Raw genomic sequence first — 22,699 nt, forward strand, 5'->3', positions numbered from 1 at the left:
TTTCTGAAAGTCCCATCCAGCCTCCACTTGTCTGCTCCTTTGCAGACATCAAAAAATGCCAACAGAATTCATGCAATTTCATTCCTTAGCTCCATTATTTTGCTAAAAACACAATACCCTGACCTTAACTTCCTTTTTTTCCCCTCTTAATGTTCTACAATGCTCCATTGATTCTTCCTGGGCAATGACAATCAGATGTCACAGACAAAGGGAAATGAATGAAATCTGACACATTTATTTTAAAGCCTGCAGCAGACTAAATTGTAAATAAACCCCGCTTTTTCTGCAGCACAAAGGTTGCAGACTGACTGTCCCCGCGGACTCTGCTCTCCTCTCACTACTTAATAGACTCTCTAACACTTTCTTTTGTCCCAGTAGCGATCTCTCAGCAGGACTTTTGGCAGACACGTGTATTCTGTGTCAAAACCAAAGTGGAAATAACTGATGGGAAGCACAAAAAAAAAAAAATCTGATGGGAATAGTTATAATAAAGAAATGAATAAACATAAAAACAGTGAAACATAACCATGAAGAGATACAGCCAGAAAGCTGCTGAGCTGTTACTTGATTTCTCTAAGGCCAGTAAGAGCCACTGTTTTCAGAATTAAGATTGTTTTGTGTCAATACAGATAGCATTAACGTATGCTATACTTGGTTTTATATGGTAATTTCATATATTTACGTTCTTACTTATTTCAATACTGTTAGAAAACAAAGCTCTCACAAGATAGCACTTTAAATGTGTTATAAAATTAAAATGCTAGATTAATTTATAGAATACTAATTTATTTAGGAATCCATTGACCATGGATACGATCTTTATTAACAGTATGAGATAATACTGTACATCTATATCCCATAAACGTGTTTTGGCTTATACAACATATTTTAACACTCTTCTAATACTTGTGCGTTATCTTTGTATTTAACCATTTCTATTCACAAAGTGTTCTGTTTAGTGTTTGTACATTCAGCTGCTTAGTCATTGTGCTTTTCCAAAAACTCCTATGAAATGAGCTTATTATAATCAATCAACCGAGCTGGGGTACTCACTTGTTAGCAGCTACCACCGAAATTAAACAGTGGTATTTATACCGTTTGTTTTCCACAGTGCATTTTTATTTCCCCAGTGAGACTAATATCTGCCTCGTAACTAAAGGCAAATCACACGCTACTTACCTGCCAATGCTCCACTGACCACCTTCAGATCCCCTCTCTGTCACCCAGGGCCACCGCCAGCCCTTCCACGGTGGGTTTCACCTTCCTCGACTGATGCTCCAGCCTGACGGAGAGACACAGCTCACCTCCTAGGGAGAGCCACGGCATCGGGGCTTGGAAACCCTCCATTGCTTCCACTAACTTCAGAAAACAAATCATTTGGCAAGTGAAAACGTAATCTGGCTTTTTTTTTTATGCTCAGTGTGTGAGATCACATGCAAGAGGCACTAAAGGTGCAGTTTTATAAATATATTGGATACGATATGTGGTTACGATGCTTCTGGAAATGCTGATCATTTCCCTGAAACGTAGCGATGATTTTTGCCCTAAATATTATAGAATCACCATAAAATGGTTTGGGTTGGAAGGGACCTTAAAGATCATCTAGTTCCAACCCCCTGCCATGGGCAGGGACACCTCCCACTAGACCAGGTTGCTCAAGGCCCCATCCAACCTGGCCTTGAACCCCTCCAGGGATGGGGCAGCCACAGCTTCTCTGGGCAACCTGGGCCAGTGTCTCACCACCCTCACGGTAAAGAATTTCCTCGTAATATCTAATCTAAATCCCCCCTCTTCCAATTTAAAACCATTCCCCCTCGTCCCATTGCTCCACTCCCTGATCGAGAGTCCCTCCCCATCTCTCCTGGAGCCCCTTTAGGGACTGGAAGGGGCTGTAAGGTCTCCCCAGAGCCTTCTCTTCTCCAGGCTGAACAACCCCAACTCTCTCACTATTGTCTACACCCTTCCAAATGCAGACTCTTCCTGTAGCAGGACTGGGACAGAACAGGCAAGAAGAACCGCTAAGGCTTGGTGAAGGACGGTGGCAATAGAAGGGCTAGTGAGGAGAGCACATAATCCATGTCTGAAGGATTATCTGGGACAACCAGAGTGAGAGGGAACTCAGAAACACACGGCTGATCAGGCCAGTAGCCATTCAAGTCAGAATGACTGCCCGGCAAAGACATTAAGAGAACTTCAAAAAGAGCGATGGATGTAGACTCCGAAGGAACAACGAAACAGAAGAAATAAACGCTCCCAGGAAGCAGGATCTGAAGGACAGAGCCTTGGGCACTGGGCCACCGCAAGCCTTGGCACACCAAAATTTCCAGCCATGGTGTCACTGGGCTTCAACAAAAGTCTCCTTCAGGAACCCAGAATTCACTGGAATCCTGCCCCATTCAGCAGGAAAAGGAATCAGTGTTCGGTTATCTTTGTGAAGGTAATTTCTGTGCTGCTGCTTTAGCCGATTCCTTCAGGGCAAGTGGTTTATTTCAACTAACTAGAAATGGTGCAGCCTAACTAAAATAAATAGCTGGCCCCACCTACTCCCCATTGGTGAAAAGCCTACCTCTTCACTTTATTCTGTTCACAAAAGAATTATAAATTCTATTTCAAAGCATAAACTCATCATTGTTCTGTCTAACTGGAACTAAAAATTCTAAAATACCAGCATATGTTTTGAACTGACAGGTATCCTTTCTAATCACTGTTACTCTTTGACTTCCCCAATTTTGCTGTTCACTGGACGCTTAGTCAACCTCCAAGATAATGAATTTCAACAAAGGCAGACAGAAGTCACACTCAGAGCTATTAATTATTTACACAGACTAGAAATAACTTTATTTTCTCTACTTACGAGTCAAACAGGCCTGCTGAAAAGCAAGTACAAACTCAACATGCGGGTTCTTTTGCATTTACTGAAATGTGTGGGTGCTGGAAACAAAAAAGCTGCCCATTTATGTCCAATCAAAACAAAGCGTGGTATTTTTTAGCACTGGCCACAGCCCTGCATTTTCTCGCCACCATTTTATGCTGATTTATCAACAGAAAATAGAACAAGGCAACCTTACTTTTGGGATTAACCCTCACAAACTAACTACACTAAAAATCCTTATAAAAGATTTTGTACTAAATTAAATATCTCTAGGTTCAATAATTCTCAATGACAATGTCTTATTAAATAAAGTTATAAGAGTGGTGAATTTTCAGTTCCACTGAAGTCAATGGCAAAACTTACAGAACTTCATCCTCAGACTCTAGTCCACTTCCAAAACAGGGATAGAGTCATCAGTCCTGAAAAGCACTGCACCATTTTTCTTCTAAAATAACACTGAAGAAGTGAGTCAGATCTCAATAATATACCACATCAGATGCATTTTTGAGTTAATGTCGACTTTTTTTAAAAATACATAAATGTGTGTTTGAGCTCGGTAGGAGGCAGAAGGCCAGAGTGCCACGGTGCTGCGGTTCCAGCGGAGGTCAGAAAGTGAAAGCACCGTTTCAGAACTCACAGGAAATGGTCGTTTACCTTTAGTGGTCACACTAATGACAACTTCAAGCTGTACTCATTTTGCAATTTTATATTTATCTCGCTTTCCCTTAACTGCAGTCCTTAAAAGCTCCCCGAGAGAAAGAGAGCATCAGATAAAAGCCTCATACATCTCTAGAAGACGCACCAGTAACAGTGGGCTCTAAAGACGGAGCTTTTCAAGAACTCTCAGTGGTGACATGAAGTCTGCTCCCTTGCAATTTAACGGAAACTTTAACTTCTCCAGGAGCACAGCGAGGCCATCATTGAATGGTTTTGATCATCTTTAAGATTTTGCAAGCCATACTGGAATTCCTGGGTGCCCACTAACCTTTTTATATGATACAAAATCGGTTTTCTCATTTATTTTGGTTTTAAGCCACAGGGGCCTTACTGCTTTTCAACACATTGTGTAGGCAGAAAATGTTATACTATTTGACATTTCACTGGGTGGCAAGAGTATTGTCTCCACAGAAAGGAACTCTTTACAATAATGTTCATAAGTAATATTTAGCGGTTCTCCCGTGGCAATAGGTGTAGATCAGACATGGATAAATTAGATTGTACATTATACAGAAACTTCTCGGTCCCAGATAAACACATACCAGATATTTACAGCCATACTCGATTCTGTTGCAGGCCAGGAGTAGATCAATACAATACCTTCAAATTAATAAAACATAAGATTACTTATTTTAATTACAGCTGAAGCTGTCCTCTATATCCATAATACTACGATGATCAAAGAGATCAATGTTTGCAATGCACTTGAATCCCCAAATTCTTACGTCTGTTCCACATAAAAATCAATGAATAATAATATTGGCCAAGTGCTTAAAATTAAATCAAGCCCCTGAACGACAGGAAACATAACCCTCAGAGGGTAAGACCGAATTTGGATCCTTTCTGGGGAAAAACACCTACACACATATTCCTGAATAAGAATCTTTCTTCAAAGGTTAACGGGAAACTTCAAGTTGATTCAAGGTAAACCCTAGCACCCGTTATCCGAGAAGGTAAGACAGACAAATGCATTGGTATTATTACGAAGTTGTAGTACATTATTGAATCATAAAACAACGTTATTCCCCCAAATGCTTATAATCTGCATGACTTGATAGGGACACACAACACTAATGACAACGTTCATATATCAGATAATAAAGTGCTGTCATAAAGCATCACAACTCCCTGCGTTTCCAACAAAAGTATTTAGTAAAATGTTATTAAAGATGCTGCACCATCGACAAAACAGTCAGTACAAATGCAGGAATATGACATGTAAATCTCCCCATACAATTCGTCACCGCAACAATCCCCAGCAGTGGTACCTCACGTCTGGTTTTTAGCATAGCTCTCAAATGTGCACCGACGAGCTGTAGGATAAACCTTCCTCTATTACACATTAGTGATGTGCATTAAAATATCCACTCCTTTTTAGACAAAGGATAAGGCTTATACCAAAAAAACCACCGTGCCACTCGGCTGCATATCTTTGGTATATTTATAGTGCAACTATTCTCTTTCTTCTCTAAAGGGGAAAGTTTTCCAAAGCTCTGCATCCCCTGCCACTGAGAATGTATGAACTCCTACATTCACTAGGACCTCGGACGCTAACCTACCGCTCTAAACGAATGAAGAATGTGCAGTCAAAATAATTTCTTCCCATTTTTAGATATACGATTGAAATAAAATTAAATCATGCCAGATTTCACATTAGAAAGTAACAGCACATTTCAATTCTCTTGCAAGAGTTCAGGAGCATACAAATGCGAGCATAAATTTCATGGCAATTTTTAACAACAGATATCCAAGCTGCTATCTGAAAACATTCATAATTTAATTATTGTTAATCTAGATTTAGTCAACCTTCATCTCTACAAAAAAAGACACCTGTTTTTCATTTTGCTTAGATACTTGGAATTATTCAAAATGCATAGAAAGGCTAGAACTACTTGATTAAGATATATTGCAAGCACGTTTTTCTAAACTTATATTGCTAAAGCCTTGCTGTATTGTAAGTTTTATTGGAGTTGGCCTTTAGACACAGTACCGTGTATTCACACAAGCCTAGATATATACCTGCATTTCATACTGCTATTTGAGTAGGCAAACCAACACACAGCTATAGTACACGTCATCCAGTGGCAGTGCAATAAAACGTAGCGCCATCGAAATGCCATTTAATGATTTTTCAACTTCTAAACAACAACATTCTTTCTGAACAGGTCTGTCCAACCAAACTTGCATATTGCTGGACGCTGGCTTCATCGCTTGGCCCCTTCCTTCTCTTCTTATACACGCTGTAAGGCATCACGGTTCTCTTGTGAAGTACTCGCACCCTGCCCAGTTCCTTAATACGACCTTCATCAACTGCAAAGAGAATCAGAGAACACAAAGATTAGTAATGTATATTGTCCATATGATCTTAATTTATGCAACTAACTTCAATACGTGTAATGAAAAGCTGTATGAAGTAATAAAACTAACCTGCAGATGAACAGTAGGTGAAAGCAGAGATGATTTACAGAGCAGTCTTCCCGAATCAAGGTTTAAAACAAAACCTAACTTGCAAAGTAACTGTATTTGTGGTGTGTGAAAAATTAAATCATGCACCATGCATTTCTAGTGGCGATACAGAGCATTTCTGAAAATACCTCTACTGCTGCATTTTAAAATTCACATTCATTTAATGCTTGCTGGAGCCCATTGGTTTGAGGATCTTGTCTAGTGGGAGGTGTCCCTGCCCAGGGCAGGGGGGTTGGAACGAGATGGTCTTTAAGGTCCCTTCCAACCCGAACCATTCTATGATTCTAAGTGAAACTCTAACTGGGAAATACCTTCAAACACAACCGACCAGGAGAGACTCACTGTTGTTGCCATATTGCACTTAATTATTACACCACTTGCAAAATCCACCAGCACAGGGCGCTCCCTTTCCCCCAGTGTGAAAAGCGTATTAAAACCAGGGAGAAGCCTCCACTACTTGCCTTCAGGAAGCATCAGGCAACAAACTGCCTTCCCAGGTGAAGCTCCCATCATTTTTACCCCATTTCTACTGGTTTCTGAGTTTCTCTAAGTAGAATGAACTTAAACACATGCCCTTACTTCAAGTCTGATCCCCGAGCTCTACGAGTTAGCACATACACACACCGGAGTCGAATCTTATTAACCTCATCTACAGATCCCTCGTGACTTAATTTAGCCAGAATCATACACATAAGAGCATCGTTGAACACGTTAAAACTTCCTTATTAATCCATTTGATGCTACTATTGCTGAATAATAACATTATATAGCCGCTGCGTGTCAGAAAAATTGGCCCTACAGTGCTAGAAAACTCCTTGAAGAAAGCAAGAGAACATGCCATTCGCCTGAGGCCATTGCAGGATAAATTAATAAAGTTACTACAAAATACCAGTGAAAGAAATCTTGGACTTTCTGAACTTCAGGTTTAAAAAGTCACCAATGTTTAAAAGTCAACTTAAACGCAGAAGCTGAAATACGAGTTTGAGAATAGAACCATAGAAATTCAAATAGTAACAGAGGTGCTCACTAGGAGGTCAGCATCTGGGGACATAAACCATGCAAAGACTCAATCTTTTTCAGCGTCAGGACATTATTCTGACTAAAGAATAGCACAGGTAAGTATAATTGCTTAGCTTTAAGTACTGCATCAATCTGCCTCAAATTAAAGTATGTTATATGTTCATGTACTTGCTTCATTTAGGTTAGAACATTTAAGGCTCCTTGAAAGGCTCCAGATCCTGAACAGCATCCACTCTACACCACTCCCCGCTTACAACACCCGGGTTGACTCAAAATCATAGAATCATAGAATCATGGAGGTTGGAAGAGACCCTTGGGATCATCAAGTCCAACCATCTACCCTACTCTACACAGTTCTCCCCTATGTCATATCCCCCAACACCACATCTAAACGGCTCTTAAACACATCCAGGGATGGTGACTCAACCACCTCCCTGGGCAGCCTGTTCCAATGCCCGACCACTCTTTCTGTGAAAAATTCTTTCCTAATGTTCAGTCTAAACCTACCCTGCTGGAGCTTGAAGCCGTTCCCTCTCGTTCTGTCATTAATTACCTGTGAGAAGAGACCAGCACCAACCTCTCTACAGTGTCCTTTCAAGTAGTTGTAGAGAGTGATGAGGTCTCCCCTCAGCCTCCTCTTCCTCATACTAAACAGTCCCAATCAAACCAACTGCTGTGGAAAACCAGGTAATTCAAATAGTTACTTCATGGGCAAAAATAGTTCTGGGGTTTTGTTTTTTTTTTTTAATAAAAGAATAAAGAGAGGATGGACTTTCTCAGCAAGCTTCACACATGGCCGTAGATCCGAAGCGCAGAGGATATGACACCAGCTCAGGGAAGCAAACTGGTCACCAAGTCCTCTCTTACTTTTCCTTATATCGAATACCCGAAGCTCACTAGACTTGCCACAGGTAAGATAAGCTACTTGTCTGGAAGAATTTTGAAAAAACCTTTAAGACAAATCTCTATTCAAATGTAGCCCTTACTATAGAAAAAGCTCAATATTCTTTATGCTTTATTAAAGACAAAGGAGGTCATTAAATGCTTTTCTTTGCAACACATTCTGAAGCACCTGCCCCTATTCATCCACAGAAATGCCATATAAATATTTTTCTGCTAATTGCCTGAATTTAGTATGTGAAGCTTAACGAAGCCTGCTTTACAAAGTTTAGAATGACTTCATCACTTTTATCTATGTTTTGATTCCTAACATGAAAGCACAATGTATTTCTTAAGACTTAACTAGGAAAATGTGGTAGGAAGGCAGAAAATCTGAACAGTACTTGCTAAGATTGCATTCTCCACTAATTAATGTTGGCAATTGCTTTAGATAAACACCCAAGACAAAAACACTTTATGGCTTTCTCTCCCTCTTTGAAATCCATTTGGTTTTTTGATGTGTGGCCAACACCTTTCCGATATCCCAACAGGCTGGTTTTACTACCAGCGCTGCTGCCTCTTCGATTACATCCTCCTCCCTTCTCAAAGTTCACCAAGGAACCATTTGCAAGTTTAGCTTCTGGAGGTGACACAAGCGTAAAATTATTTTAACTTCTTAAATTGGAAAGTTTATATTTACTGCACTTCCAGGCTGACCATAAGTTTGTGCCCTGAAATGGATTTACGCCAAGCCTGGCCTTCGTAGCCTCGTGCCAAAAGCACTTTCAAAGCCGTTCTCTGCTCGCTGTTCGATGCTCGCTGCTGTCAAATAATACTGGAGCCTGACGCTCTGGATGAGCTCAGCTTTTGGCTTGGAGTGTTCCTGGCCCCAGATTCCACTTTTTACAGTAACTAGTGCTACCGTAACCTTCATTTTCCCTGCACTCCTACCAGCTCAGCCGAACTCCCGTTGCTCAGCGTTTACACCCTCACTCCACTTCTACTCATTGCACCCAGCGCAGTCGGGGCGTTATCCTCCTTGCCATCAGGCCCACGCTGGTTCCAGCTGGGCAGCCATAGGAAACTGTTATGATGAGAGTTCTAGCAAATCTATTAAACTAAGCTTTTTCTGGGAAGAAGCCAGACCATGCCAGACCATGCTGTAGACCAGTCCTCTCCTGGCCTACGGCACAGGTTTAACAACGCAACCCTCAGGCAAGAGAAGGCTCTCCCAGAGCAATCAAGAAAGTACCAGTATCTTCAAAAAAATCATTGTAATATGAATACATCAGACATGTTTTAAGCTTAATGCAGACAGTATAAACCTCATATATAAAGAGAGGAGATTTAGATTAGGTATTAGGAAGAAATCCTTTACCGTGAGAGAGGTGAGACCCTGGCCCAGGTTGCCCAGAGAAGCTGTGGCTGCCCCATCCCTGGAGGGGTTCAAGGCCAGGCTGGATGGGGCTTTGAGCAACCTGGTCTGGTGGGAGGTGTCCCTGCCCATGGCAGGGGGTTGGAACTGGATGATCTTTAAGGTCACTTCCAACCCAAACCATTCTGTGAATCTGATACATGAAACTCTCCAACACAGCTGGAGTGGCTCAGTTCTCCAAAATGATGGGTACTTTCAATCTACAGAACTGATATTTCTGAAGTTTAGTTTTCTTGAGTGGATACCATCGAGCTGTATTGACAGATATAAATGAATTAAGTGATAAAGTTTTGTATGTTTTTTATGTCAAGGAACAGTGACTCTTTTGTAGATTACAGTTAATCAACAGCTCCATGAGAAGATAGTCTTCAAAAAGGCAAAGTCCCAAGAATTCAAATGGACATTTAGCAGTACTGCACCTCCTTCTAGTACTATTGCTCATTTATAACACTTTGTTAATAGAACTGCTTCCACCAAATCCAGTCATTTAAGTGATAAAGAGGAAGTGTTTCCAGAGGTGTCTGGAAAGAATGCACAGAAATAGATATAGATATAACTCTACCTTGCCACCATGATCCCATAAAAAACCTGCAAAGATTGCAAAGAGTTGTTGAAATTTGTTGTTCCCACCCCCATATCACTATTAAATGCACTTCATAAATGGAGGATTTCTTTTCGGAAAAAAACAAAGCATATCAGATATGTTGCTAAGTATCCATAAAAAACAAAGTAAAAAGTAGAAGAGATCTAAAGCCCCTCCAAGCAATGGTTTGTCTTGGCAGACATCAGGCAGACATCGGTTTGATTTCTTGGCCCAGCTACACATGCACATATACGTCTTTGTCAAAAGCATGGTCAACGTTACTGAGCGACACCGAGTAATAAGCTAAAGTAACAGCAGTGGTCTTCAAAGGCAGCCTCAGGCAGCAATCAGCCCAGAAATACTTCTTTACTCACGGGACTGGGAGGAATGTGAAGAGCAGGAAGCCTGACACGCTCCTGTACAACTCAGCTTTTATTTCTTTGCTCAGCCCAAAGCAAGTTCCCCCCAAATCTGCAAGCTCCCTCCCAAAACCAAAAATTGAGTTTCAAATGCTGATATGCATTCCTGCTGAAATACTAACATAAAACAAGGAGAAGAAATTATCCTACCATTTTTACTCAAAGCAACAAGCAAAACAGGCATCAGTTTGGATTTACACAATTTCAGTTGCATGTTCTCAATCTTTTTTCTTACAGCGTAGGAATCAATTAGCATTTTTATAAAATTAATCTGGGAAGCCAACATCCAAATATTTTTATTCTCCGAGTGCATTAATCTATATTATTGCTACCTCATATAAGCTGAAGTGAAAAACAGCCACATCTGGCCAGAAAGCTGGGTGAGCACGTGCAAAGCCGTGCAGCTGAGACCGGGAGAGCGAGCTCTGCAACAGCCTCCCGCAACTCTACGCAGGCTGGGAGCCAACATCGTGCTGAAAAAAACTCCCGATGGTTTTGTGGCAAACTATTACTAAAGCAGTTTTTCAGCGGTGGCTGAATTTGGGTCAAGCTGGTTTTGATCGATACTGGGTTGGAAAGTCAGCCTGCGGCAGCAGTGTCCTGTGCTGCTCTTCTTCAAAGCCACGCGTGATGGGCACCAAGCCAATGGTACCTCCTCGCTCATCCTCTTGAACAGACTCCTCACAAACATGACATTTTTGAATTTGTCACGGGCATAATCTAGAGATGCAAGCAAGCTAACGATTTTTTTTAATGTACGTTTTTCCATTTACAGGAAAATAAGTGAATAAAGCATTAAAAATAAGTGACAAATTTATTGACTTTGTGATTTTTAAAATAGGAAAAAGGAAAACCGCCAACTTAAAAAAAAAATCCACATCAGTCACAGGAAAATATTTCTTACATTTTCTATATATTCGAAGTGAGTAAGAAGCCATACTGAGGTCTGGCATTTCCAATTCAAAAAAGAAACATGGCACACCTGCTAAGCTCTGAAATGATGCTGTTTCTGATCACAAGCTTCAGTTTCCTTAAATGCTATTTAAACCCCCCGGAACAAAGGAAGGGTTTGACCATCTTCACTTTGGGCTTCTGAATCCACACTACACAGAGAACCCGGATTTTATTTTCTCCGTAGCAGGATGAAACAGTGGAAGAAAGAAAGGAAATGGGCAAAGAACCTGTCCTCATTCAAAATTTAAAATACTTAAAACTGTGCCATTAACTGAAACGGGTGATTCACTTTGAAAGCAGTCTTTGAAGGAAACTCCCAGATAAATAACTCACATTATAAATTAGTTTCCATTTTGTTTATAAATGGAAAAAAAAAAAAAAAAGCCCACCCCTATTTTTACCTCTAAACATTAAATCCACAGAAAAAACTACAAAGATCAAGACTTGACAACAGCTGTACTTTCAGACCGGCAGCACAAACGGGACGTTGGATTTTGATTTTGTTTCAAGTTCTTCTCTGTTTTTAATTTTCAATTTTGAAGCAGTTAGGACTTGCATCATTTTCAAAGATGAACACGGTGTTCACGTTTTCCAAACCAATTAAAAATAACAGGTTTAAAATTCAATTTACAAGGGGTAGAAAAGTTTCGTGATACCTGAGCTTTCAAACCAGGTGTAAAAATGCTCAAAAGCAGCACCCATCCTTTGCTGGTCCCACTGAAGCAACGGTCATTTATTTGAGAAACACTACAGCCTCGTCAAATTTTTTTGGAAGAAAAGCTACATCTGGTTTACACGCCCTTGTCACAGTTAATGATCAATGATTTAAAAACAAAGAAACTTTAAAAGGAAGAAACAAATTGACTTTTCACATTTTATGACTGAAATATAGGAGATAATAATTACTGGAAATAGAAAAGGTTTCCACCTCAAATCAGAAAGGTAATGTATCTGACCTTTGAATTTAAGCTCATTTCTTACTCAATTTAAAGCGTTATTTTTTTTCCCTCACCAGTAAAGTACAGGAAGTCGTCCTCAAACCCAACAACCAGACAATACACAGCGATGAGATAAGCAATACACATTAACAGAAATATTTCTACAGAACAGAGAGTTGAAATGTGCTTTTTCTCATATGGCTCCATTCCTACTAGACTCAGACTTTAAGAAATCTTAAAGACCAGTATGCCTTGGGGTATAAAAACACTAAGTTGAACCAAAATAAGAGTACAGTTAAAATGAAGCATAAACAACAACAACAACCACCACAAAATTCAATGAAAAGAGTTCTTAATTAAAACCAGAAAGCAGAAGTCACAAAGGAAGTACAGTAAAACACTCAGGATATTCTCAATACTTTTGAAATCATTGTTCAAAAAGAGAATGTTTCTAAGGAGAAAAATGCGTCTTATCAAAGCATTATCAATGATCCTTAAAACACGAAGACAGAAGAATTAGTTTTACAAGTATAACTTAAAAGGGGTAAAGACAAGAAGGTGCGACGAGGGTAAATGCTGAAGACGTTTTCCAAACATCGTTGGGCTTCCTGCCTGAAATCATACGACTGGTTTATGATTTGCAATTCAATCCGGAGAAGCAAGCAGCCTAATCACTTGACAAAACACATTGCAAATCCGCTAACCCCGCTGTGCCACGCGGCAACAATAACTCATTGTGTTTTGACTCTTATTATTCCAGTAGTAAACATGAAAAGGGGCCAATGGAAAACGTTTCCTGGGAATATGGCGATTCAGAGCAGTTCTCCTTCTCAGCTGTAATTCACAGCAACCTGCAAAGGCTTCTGCCTCACCTGCAAACACAAAAGCCTTTGACTACATCGCTGAACACTAAAATCCAAATACGACCCGCTGGTCTGGACACATTTGAAAGAGATGCACATAAAACAATAAGTATAAAATTCCCAGTTTATTTATGAGGAGCTCTCACATAATGCAATTATTCTAACTTACCTCAATCTGTTATCCTGAGATACGGTGCCTGAGAAATGGCTACCAAAGGGCTAGATTTAAATGATACTTCTCCAAGGACTTTGTTTTCTGGGATGCACTATAAAAAAACCTAGCAGTACCTGGAAAAATTTAAGTTACATTAGACTGAACAACTTCTTATCTGAGAACAGCATCCAGTGCCTCCAAAGTCAAGACACTAAGGCAAGGGAAAAAGGAAAAAGAAAAAAAAAAACCAAACCAAAAACAATCTAGTAGATGGCAAGTTGACAAAGATAACTATTTCACTGTTGGATGCTCTTCCAGGAGACAAAATGAACCGGTCAATTCTTTTGAAGTTGTATCTGTGACACTATCCTTGATGACTTTGGATACGAGACATGAGAATGTGAATTGACGATGAAGGATATTAACTGCAGGCCCAGGAGGCTCTTGTGGGTTTTGGGGTTTTTTTTTTTGTCTTTTTGCTTGTTTTAAAAACCCTCTTTGATCATCTAGTCAGCTTTCGATTATGCATTCAGTTTAAATGCAGCAGAACTGCAGCAGGTCCAGCTTGGGTTTCAACTCATGAACACTGGGAGACCCCAGTCCTGTGCGTGGCCCTCCCTGAATCAGGTTCTGTGACCCTGGCCATCAGCAGAGCGCACAAGGCAGATTTACAGATCCAGGCTGGCTAGGTCAAGATTATAAACTTATTCATGCCCCAACTCATTTTTGCTTGGCTCTGTAAGTACCTCTAATGTGTGATTCTGGAGGTTCTGGGAAGGTTTGTTTGCTCTGGGGCAGCATCGATGAGCCTGACCAAGCTTCATCCTGCATCAGATCCATCTCCCCAGTGCTTCTCTGAACCTTTCTTAGCTGAGTCCTTCTCTTCCTCAAAGTATCCCAGCTATTCAGAACAACGCAGTTCAGTATTTTGAGCTGCTCATTTCTCTTCAGAGAGAGAAGGGAAAACTATGGTCAAAATCCAATGAGCACTTGGGAACAGCACACGAAAGCAACTCTTTAATTCACTCAAAAACAGGGAATTAAAACTGCACACGTATCTTTCCAGAGAGTTGAGCAACATGCTCGTCCTCTCAAGGGCATCATCAAAAGTGACTCGGTTACTGTTGGAAAAGGCACATTAAACATGCCATTAAAGCTGTGAATTAAAGGTTGAGAATACTAAATTAGGGACGCACCTTAAATAGAAAAGATGAGGGATGGAAAGCAACTGCCACACAAACACTTCCTATTAGGGAAATGAAATATTTCATTCATTCCTCATGAAAAACAGGAATAAATATTTATCTTAGATAAACAGAATGCTTACCTCATTACTAACCCTAGTAGAACTTTAAAACCAGTAAGTACGCTGACATCTCAATCAGAACAGCTTATTCCATCTATTTCCTGAACATATTTTGCATAAGAAAAAAGCAGAAACACTACAAAAACTGTCTTTTCATTTCAACTGGTAGCTAAAATACCTTGTAATTCAGTTAAGATTTACTCAAGAAGCCAAATACTCAACTCCACTACAATCAGTAATTTTCCAACTAAAAAAGTTAGACACTAATGAGTCAGTCTATGCTTTGTAGCAGGAACAGTGCCTAAGACAAGGCACACGGCACTTCATGCCTGGGTGAGAGCAAATCACAACCGTCCTTCCCAGTATCTCTGAACTCCTGCAACTTCCACCGATTGCAAAGCTGACATTTATGACATGTAAAAGTGTTCCCGACTTCATTTTTTCATGTCAGAATAATTTTACAAGGGCTAATAATCGTCTAGTAATCGTATTGCCTCATTTTATATATTTTTAGAGCCATTTTGCATTGCACAAACAAGTTAAGAAAAAACACTTTGCAACTTTAATAGGCCATCGTCACCTTCTGGATTATAACCTTGCTTCCAGGGAATTAAAAAAAAACAAATTTCTGGCTGAGACAGAAATATTAATTAAAATAATGGGAATTTTAGCAATACTGGATGTTGGGTGGGTTTTGTTTTGTTTTTTTTTTTTTTTTTAATTCTATTTTATAAATATATTTCCATACACTTATTTTCATCAAACTTATAAAAATAAAAAAAAAAGCAGCATTATGTCTTTTTCTGAAGCAAAATCTTCCACAGAACTGACCCCAAGCCAGCTGATTGTGAAGGGCTACTAACGAGGATTTCAGACTTTCACAAGAAGGCTTTCTAGAAGACAATTCCATTTTCAACCAGACTGCCAGAGGCTTTAAAAAAATGGGTTTTAATGCCACTTCAAGCCAAATGAGAACACAGTACTGAGCCCCAAGCTTGCAATGATAGTAAAATCAGTAAGTTAGAGGGTTATGCTTTAAGGAGTTACAGTCTCAAAAAGTGGGGTGGAAACAAGAAAAAATCTGAAAGAATAAAAGAGTTGAATACTATTTATTAAAATATTTGAACTGTATAGAAGTGAAAATGGCAGAAAGCAGCAAGAGGACCTTTCGAACAGAAGAGCAAAGCAAAGCCCTAGTTAAGATATATGAGAAGGAGGAAAAAACCCGAACACAAGAGTCAGGCTGAGAATTACGAATGCAAGCGTTTCCATGAAACAGGCAAAATTGAAGCAATTGGCAGTAGCTTATCAGCTAAATAAATCAGGTTACAGCAATCAATTTACTGGCTAAATTAATTAAAACATGGAATCAATTATGTTGCATGTGAAAAGTCGGGATGATGTCACCAGCGCAGAGAGTAAACACGATCTGAGGCACCGAGGATCCTTACAAAAGGTCTGACCCTGGAAAAAGGGGCTGGTGGCGTGTGGCAGAGCCGGGACCCAGCACATGCCTGTGGTGTCGCTCCCACAGCTGCTCCCTATCTGTGCCTAATTACAGCTTTTAACTTTTATCACATTTTGAAACTAATCCCATATGCTAGTTATCCTCAGCATGAAATAAATCTGCACGATCGCCCTACTTAGCCCACATTATTTAGTTTTTAATTTCTGTTCTTGTGTTTCTAACGCCTTCCGAGTATGGAAAATGATTCCTACAAGATTTGGCAGTCCTTGTCCTTCCCCACATTCTCCTGAATCTTCACCAACTCATGAGTTCATTCTGGTCCGGTCACACACAAAAAAGCAGAACTATTCTGCTAGAGAATCCAATGGCACAACATTCAAATGGTGAAGGAGTATCTCGAGCACACAACCATCAAGGCCAGGCTGGATGGGGCTTTGAGCAACCTGGTGTGGTGGGAGGTGTCCCTGCCCGTGGCAGGGGGTTGGAACTCGATGACCTTTAAGGTCCCTTCCAACCCAAACCATTCTATGATTCTACGATCTCTCTCTTCAATGCGAGGAGAAGTATGCGAGGATATCTTTAGTTTTCAAGCAATGGCCTCAAAAAAATATGTAATTTCAAAATACATCTGTTGGTTACACAATCTCTATGATGGTAATTTTGGACTAAAACGTATTTTGGGGAATTTTGCAGTCCAAGCCAAATGTTTCATGAACTACACCAGAAGTCAGACAATGGTGCTTCTTGAGGGGCGCTGGTTCACTCTCCTCCTTGTATGTCAGAAGCAGATATATTTAAAATACTAATAAATACAAACTCTGAAATCACAAATATTTAGCGAAGTTTGAGATTTGCTAGAACAAGGCACTATGGAGTTCGTATTATGACCATACTTCAAATAGTGGTTTAAAGACATTTCTGTCTTTGCAATCGATTGCTTTGGGAGACTCCGTTGCAGATCTGATGGTTCACTGTAATTTCTAACCCAAAAACCAATTTATATGGTTCCAATTGTTTAAGACCCACAAATTAAGTTAATAACTTTACCTTTTTATTACAGAAGCACTGGAATTTTTGAGCATATTGTTGCACATGAGGCTAAGAGCCCATGGCAGTCTTCTCAGTTTAATCCAAACATACTAAAAAGTGAGAGAAAAATTTGCCTGGCTACACCTTTTTGGCACAATCTTCATTGTCTAAATATCTTGTGTGCCCAAGGATCACGATGGATTTAGAAATATGCATTCTGATGATTCTAAGTGTTTATAAAGTTAATTAGAAACAGATACAAACTTGTAAGATGTTTCTCTTCTAGAGGAGCTGCTACAAATAACTGATGTGTCTGACTTTTTTGGTTACAGAATTCAAATTTATTACCTATAGCTCTGATAAGATACTGGAAAGGTAGTTCTTTAGAAGAATTTAGTTCACGATCCATCAGAATTTATTTAAACTCCTTCCTAACTCTCCAAAGTACACAACACTGTATCTTTAAAACATTATGAACAGCAGTTGTTTCGGAGCAGACCAGCAATTTCTCCCTAATCAGATGATTGCACAGTTCTAAACAATTTGTTTAATGTTTTCCATCTGTGAGTTTTGTGACTACATTTTCATCGCCTCAAGAACTTCAGCGCACTTATCCTAATAAACAGTAATCTGCATCACGCAACCCTTATAGACATTAATGTACACTGTCTTTTGCATTAATCCATCCGATGCGATTCAAAGATGCAACACTACACGTATCCATCACTTTGCCAGGGATCTAAATTATCTTAAAATTAAACAGCCTCTGTACTTGATGGGAAAAAAAAAAAGAAGGCGAAAAAAAATCAACAAAATACTTGCATTCACAAGCACAACAAACGTAAAACATGTTTGAAATACAGCCTTTGTATTAGCAAAGAACAGTAGCTAGACTGTACATAAAATTAAATGCTTTGAAAAACACAGCACCAGAAATCAAGGTTATTGAAATAGTTGTGGCAGATTATTTTTCTAGTGAAAGTATTATGCACACAAATATATTTTTTAAAAAAATACAGTTTTGTAAAACTGCCCAAGTCTGCAATTTCTGCGTAAGAATTCGGGGTTTTATTTACTAGAACTAATAACCCTCAGTTTCTTTCAAGAAGCATTAAGATGCATAACCAAGTCACTAATAAGAGGATTCCAAAGTTATTAAATACTGGGAATGTTGTTTGCCTTCTACTACTCCAGCTTACTCCGTGCAGCAGAATAACAACACCGCGAAGCTGTGACAATTTTCACTTCGTAGGCAGCAAAGGAAACGGAATTAGTTCTGTAGGATGGGAGAAAGATGTATTCCTCAAGGAAAAATAAAAAAAAGGTTTTTTCAGCTTGTATTCCTAGAAGTTTCAAAATTCTGGTAAAAAATTGCAATAAAAGTTACTACTACAGGAAAAAAATGGAAACCTTAAGTAATTTTCTTTAGTCAGTGACGACTAATACTCCTGGAAAGGAGGGTTCAGGCATCGATTTTACTGTTGGTTTGGGTTTGGGGTTTTTTTTCTCTGATGGTTAAGACTTGTATGTGAACATGTGGCAATTTATAAGACTTTTTGGATTTCAACGTCTATCTTTTGTGAAGACGTAGCCTCACCAGTTCCCGGGTGGCTGCAGGCAGATGACTGAAAAGCACAGAAAAGACAAATCATCTTCTCTTGATTCCAATGCCTGTGGTCATTTTGGCTCAGACCAGCGGGAAATAGTCTAAAGCCTAACTTCTAAGGACCTCCTCTCCTCTGCAGGAAGCAGCAAGATCTTTGTTGCTGTGTGGAGACGGCAGAGACAAAGCCGGGTCTGCACCAAGAGCAGTGAGAGGAAGGTGGTTTCCGACTTGTTAGGCGCTGGCAAATCTCTGCTGGAATATAACTTTGGCTTTGTAATCTCTTCAGGTTTTCACATCTAGTTTCTTTCTACATGGTGTAGCTAAAAACCAGCCTTTCTTATTCATCTCTACAAACACCTATCTAGATTTTCAAGTTTTAATCCTACCATTACTTGTTTCAACATCTCTCTTCTGTTCATGGCAAGTCCTTCTTCTCATCCTTCTACCTCCATGAACTCCTGCAGAACTTACATGCATGTCTCTACCAGCTACCCATACCCTGATCCCATCAGACAGAGCTCACTTCTGAAGCCTTCCACAGTCTGCTTCAACCTCATCTTCATCCCTAGCACCTACAGGCAGTAACAGGAGTTCTACCTCGGACTGACTATGGGACCTGATATCCCAGACCACTTTATCTGGTTTTGAAGGAAACTCCTTTGTGTCTCCCCATATTCTTAATTTCTCCTACACCTCTCATGCTGCAAAAGGTTCCTCCATAAATTCTAAAAGATAATTAATGCCTTATATCCTTCTTCGAAAGTCCCCTTCACTGTGATGTTTACAGAAAAATTCATACGGCTTAGTCAGTTTAGTCTATTACTGTTTAGTCTATTAACAGACTGTAATTTACTCAATTAATATAGTTCACCAGACAAACCGGAAATGCTTCTCTATTTCTTTACACCATCCATTTGCATCCATCATGGTTTGTGTTAGACTACACTCTCTGGAGCAAAGAGGGTCTTGTCTCCAAGAACACACAAAGCCAAGACGGAGGAGTCTGTGTAGGCCTTCGTCACGTGTTCCTTTCAACGCTGGAGAAAGTACTTTCATTGTAATTAATGTATTCCATTTGATGCCATTTTGATTTCACTCTATTATTAGACACACAGGAAGCTGAACAGATGTGTATTAGCTTAGTCAATTTATCAACTTCAGCAAACAAATCAGTCAAGGGAAAAAAAAAAAAGCATTAAAGTCCTTTTTGATCTGCTCTACTCAAAGCTTCTGCTCAAAGCAGGGACACAGGAAGGTGGGAAGCAGCTTCCACCACTGAGAGTACCATGGCCATGCCAGCAATTGGGACCAAGGACAGCTTTGTCACTTGGGTAAGAGCACCCTGTTCACCCTGGTTGGCACAAACAGACCCCACGTTACGGGACACGGGCAGGATTCTACAAAACTATGAAGGCTTTGAAGCCACAACTTTAGATTGGGATTTTATCTGCCCTTAACTGAAGTTGCTTCTTAAAGGTGTTGACAGTCCAGCGGTGACAGGAAGAAAGATTTAAATTAAGTTTCCCACTAATATAATTACCATCCCAAAAGTAGATTTTCATAAAGGTTTTACTTCATGAAGACATTTTTCACAGGCTTTTCTCAGGTGCAACAAACTGAAATTCTCAACAGATGTTAGGAAAAAAAAAAAAAAGACAGTGGGTTGGTCTCAGAAAAAAGGAAAGTGGAAGGATAAAAGTATTGCCAGGATACCAAGGACATTATTTATAATTCTTTTCATACTGCATTTGATCCACGGACAAAGCTATTAGTGAAAGTACCAACGAAGTAAAGCCCTGAAGAGCAGTTTGGAGCAGAGGAAGCTGGCTCATGTGACAGACCATGTCCAGGAATATTATAGCAGACGCTATCATGTGACTGAATTCTGCTCATCAGTTTTGATATGTTGTCAAAGCCGCTTATCTGCAGAGCAATCTTTCAATTAACTTCTTTTTTCTATAAGATCATTCAATCTGTACTTACAGCTTCAATTCTCATAGGGTGCATCCTTGCAAAGGCTAACGATGGTTAAATGCAGTTCAGCACAATCTCAGTTTTCAGAAAGCATCAGTATCCAAACCCTCTATTACCGCTCTACCTCACTATTTATTTATTTGTAAGTAAATGACTGGCCACTGTTTAATAATAAACACATCAGAACCCCAATAAACATCTCTGATGCATAGTATGTGAAGTGTTCTGATTTTTTCAAAATGAACAGACAACAGAGATGAAAAATAACTCGTTCTAAGGCATGAGTAATTTAGGCAGAACTTGATAAACATGACCTTTTATCCATGAACGCTGTCTGAGCATTGCTGTGCCATTTTTTTTTTCCCTTAAGTAACTGATGTTTTTCAATACATGTTAGGAACTGCACATAAAGAGCCTATGAGGAGTTTATTTAAATATCAAATGTGAGCGTTTGCTGGCACAAGACCTCATCCTTGCCTCTGTATAACCGGAGTGGTTTGAGGTTAAGTGAGGTTGAATCTCATTCCACTGGCCAGAAGCAGTAAAGAGTTGGACCTATTTCAACCACCAGGCGCCCATGATTTGCCATTCAACAGAATAAAAGGTTATTATCGTTCCTATGAGTGCTTTTATTAAGTTATTAACTGTTAGACATTTTTTTAGATTTATCTCTGTGGTATAAAGAGTTAAGAACTTTGTTTAGTTTGTCTGTCCTCTCTTCTTCATTCGCCAACTGTTAACAAAAGACGTCAGAGGAGAAGGGGATGGAAAACAATACACTGTAAAACCATTTGAAAATGCTCAACCATATAAAGCAAAACAGGCAAAAATCCTCTGCAAATACCAATTAGTATTTTCTGATATTTTAGAAACATTTTGATACTTTCTGTGAGCACGTACTTTTCTCTTTTTTTTTTTTTTCAGAAAAGAATAAATAAATCTGACTATAGGAAGGAGCTCTGCAGCGCAATGTGTATGAATACTCAGAAATCATTTTCATTTTGCAGACACTTAGAAGGTCGGAGAGCACAGCACCCCCTCCTGAAGTACCACTCGCTGCTGTTCTATAATGCATTTTCATAACCTGTAACTGGTAAATTTATTAGGTAAATTTTTAATTTTTTTTTTAAAGGGAGGGAAAAGGAATGCAAAAGTTGCCAAACATGATGAACAAACTAGCGTGAGGTAACGTTTCAGAAATTTTCTGACATTACAGACAATATTAAAAGATGACCATTTCCAGTGACTGTTTTCTTGCCCCAGGCAGCAAAGCAAGTTGCACTATTTCTCCCAGTTGTTTACTAGATCTGGTTATTGCCCTCAGTTTCTGTGTCGGAAGTCCCACTCCTGATAAATCATGACCTACTTAACTGACATAATTACAGGCAGTAGTAGAGAAAGCTGATTCATGAGGAATAAGGCACACCACCAGTCCTATTGCTCTTTTTAAATTCACTGTAATTTCATTAAACTCATATTACTGACTATTGTAGAGAGTAAAGAAGTAAGAAGGAAATTGATTTTAGTGTTGAGAAATGGCTTCCTTAGAGCTAGCGACTATTTAAACCTCAAACGACTATCAGCTCACAGCAGGGCTAGAGCATTTCAACGTGTAGCTATGTTTTAATTTCCTTAAACCACAGGACATAAGTCACAGTTCCAGGAGTGTCTGCAGTGAAATATTCGGTGCTGATAACGATGCAAAGTTTTATATCCTGCAGTTTCTGAAGGCGTGGTGTGCCACTGGAATCGCACAGAGTCAAGAAGATGATGTCCCTTTGCTTGTACGGGGTTAACACCTTCAGAGGCAGCAGTTTAGTTGTTTTGCACTTAAATGAACCCACTATTTTTATTTCTGAATAACAAGAGTATCCTGAACACCGCTGGCCTCCAAAACCATTTCTCATCTTCCTCCTACCTTTGTAAGTTTTTTCCAATTTCCTCTCACCGATCTAACGATGATTCTAGCTGAACAGGACATGATGTGCTGCCCGTTTAAATCTCTTACGCGTCGAG

General features: G+C 39.6%; 1 protein-coding gene across 19 annotated transcripts in view; it reads right to left on the reverse strand.

The window, feature by feature from the left end:
• Positions 1-2,810: 2,810 nt before the first annotated feature.
• ATE1 (arginyltransferase 1) overlaps positions 2,811-22,699 on the reverse strand; it is an 80,485-nt gene continuing 60,596 nt past the window's right edge. For 18 of the 19 annotated variants that reach the window (XM_074159222.1, XM_074159233.1, XM_074159235.1 and 15 more), the window contains one exon: positions 2,817-5,899. In XM_074159222.1, coding sequence (XP_074015323.1) covers positions 5,721-5,899 — 179 coding nt within the window. In that variant the 3' untranslated portion in view covers positions 2,817-5,720. Of the gene's footprint in view, positions 5,900-22,699 lie in introns of all 19 variants that reach the window. The other variant, XM_074159221.1, reaches the window with a different exon arrangement.

Source organism: Numenius arquata, chromosome 15 (genome assembly GCF_964106895.1).
Source record: "Numenius arquata chromosome 15, bNumArq3.hap1.1, whole genome shotgun sequence".
NCBI lineage: Eukaryota > Metazoa > Chordata > Aves > Charadriiformes > Scolopacidae > Numenius > Numenius arquata.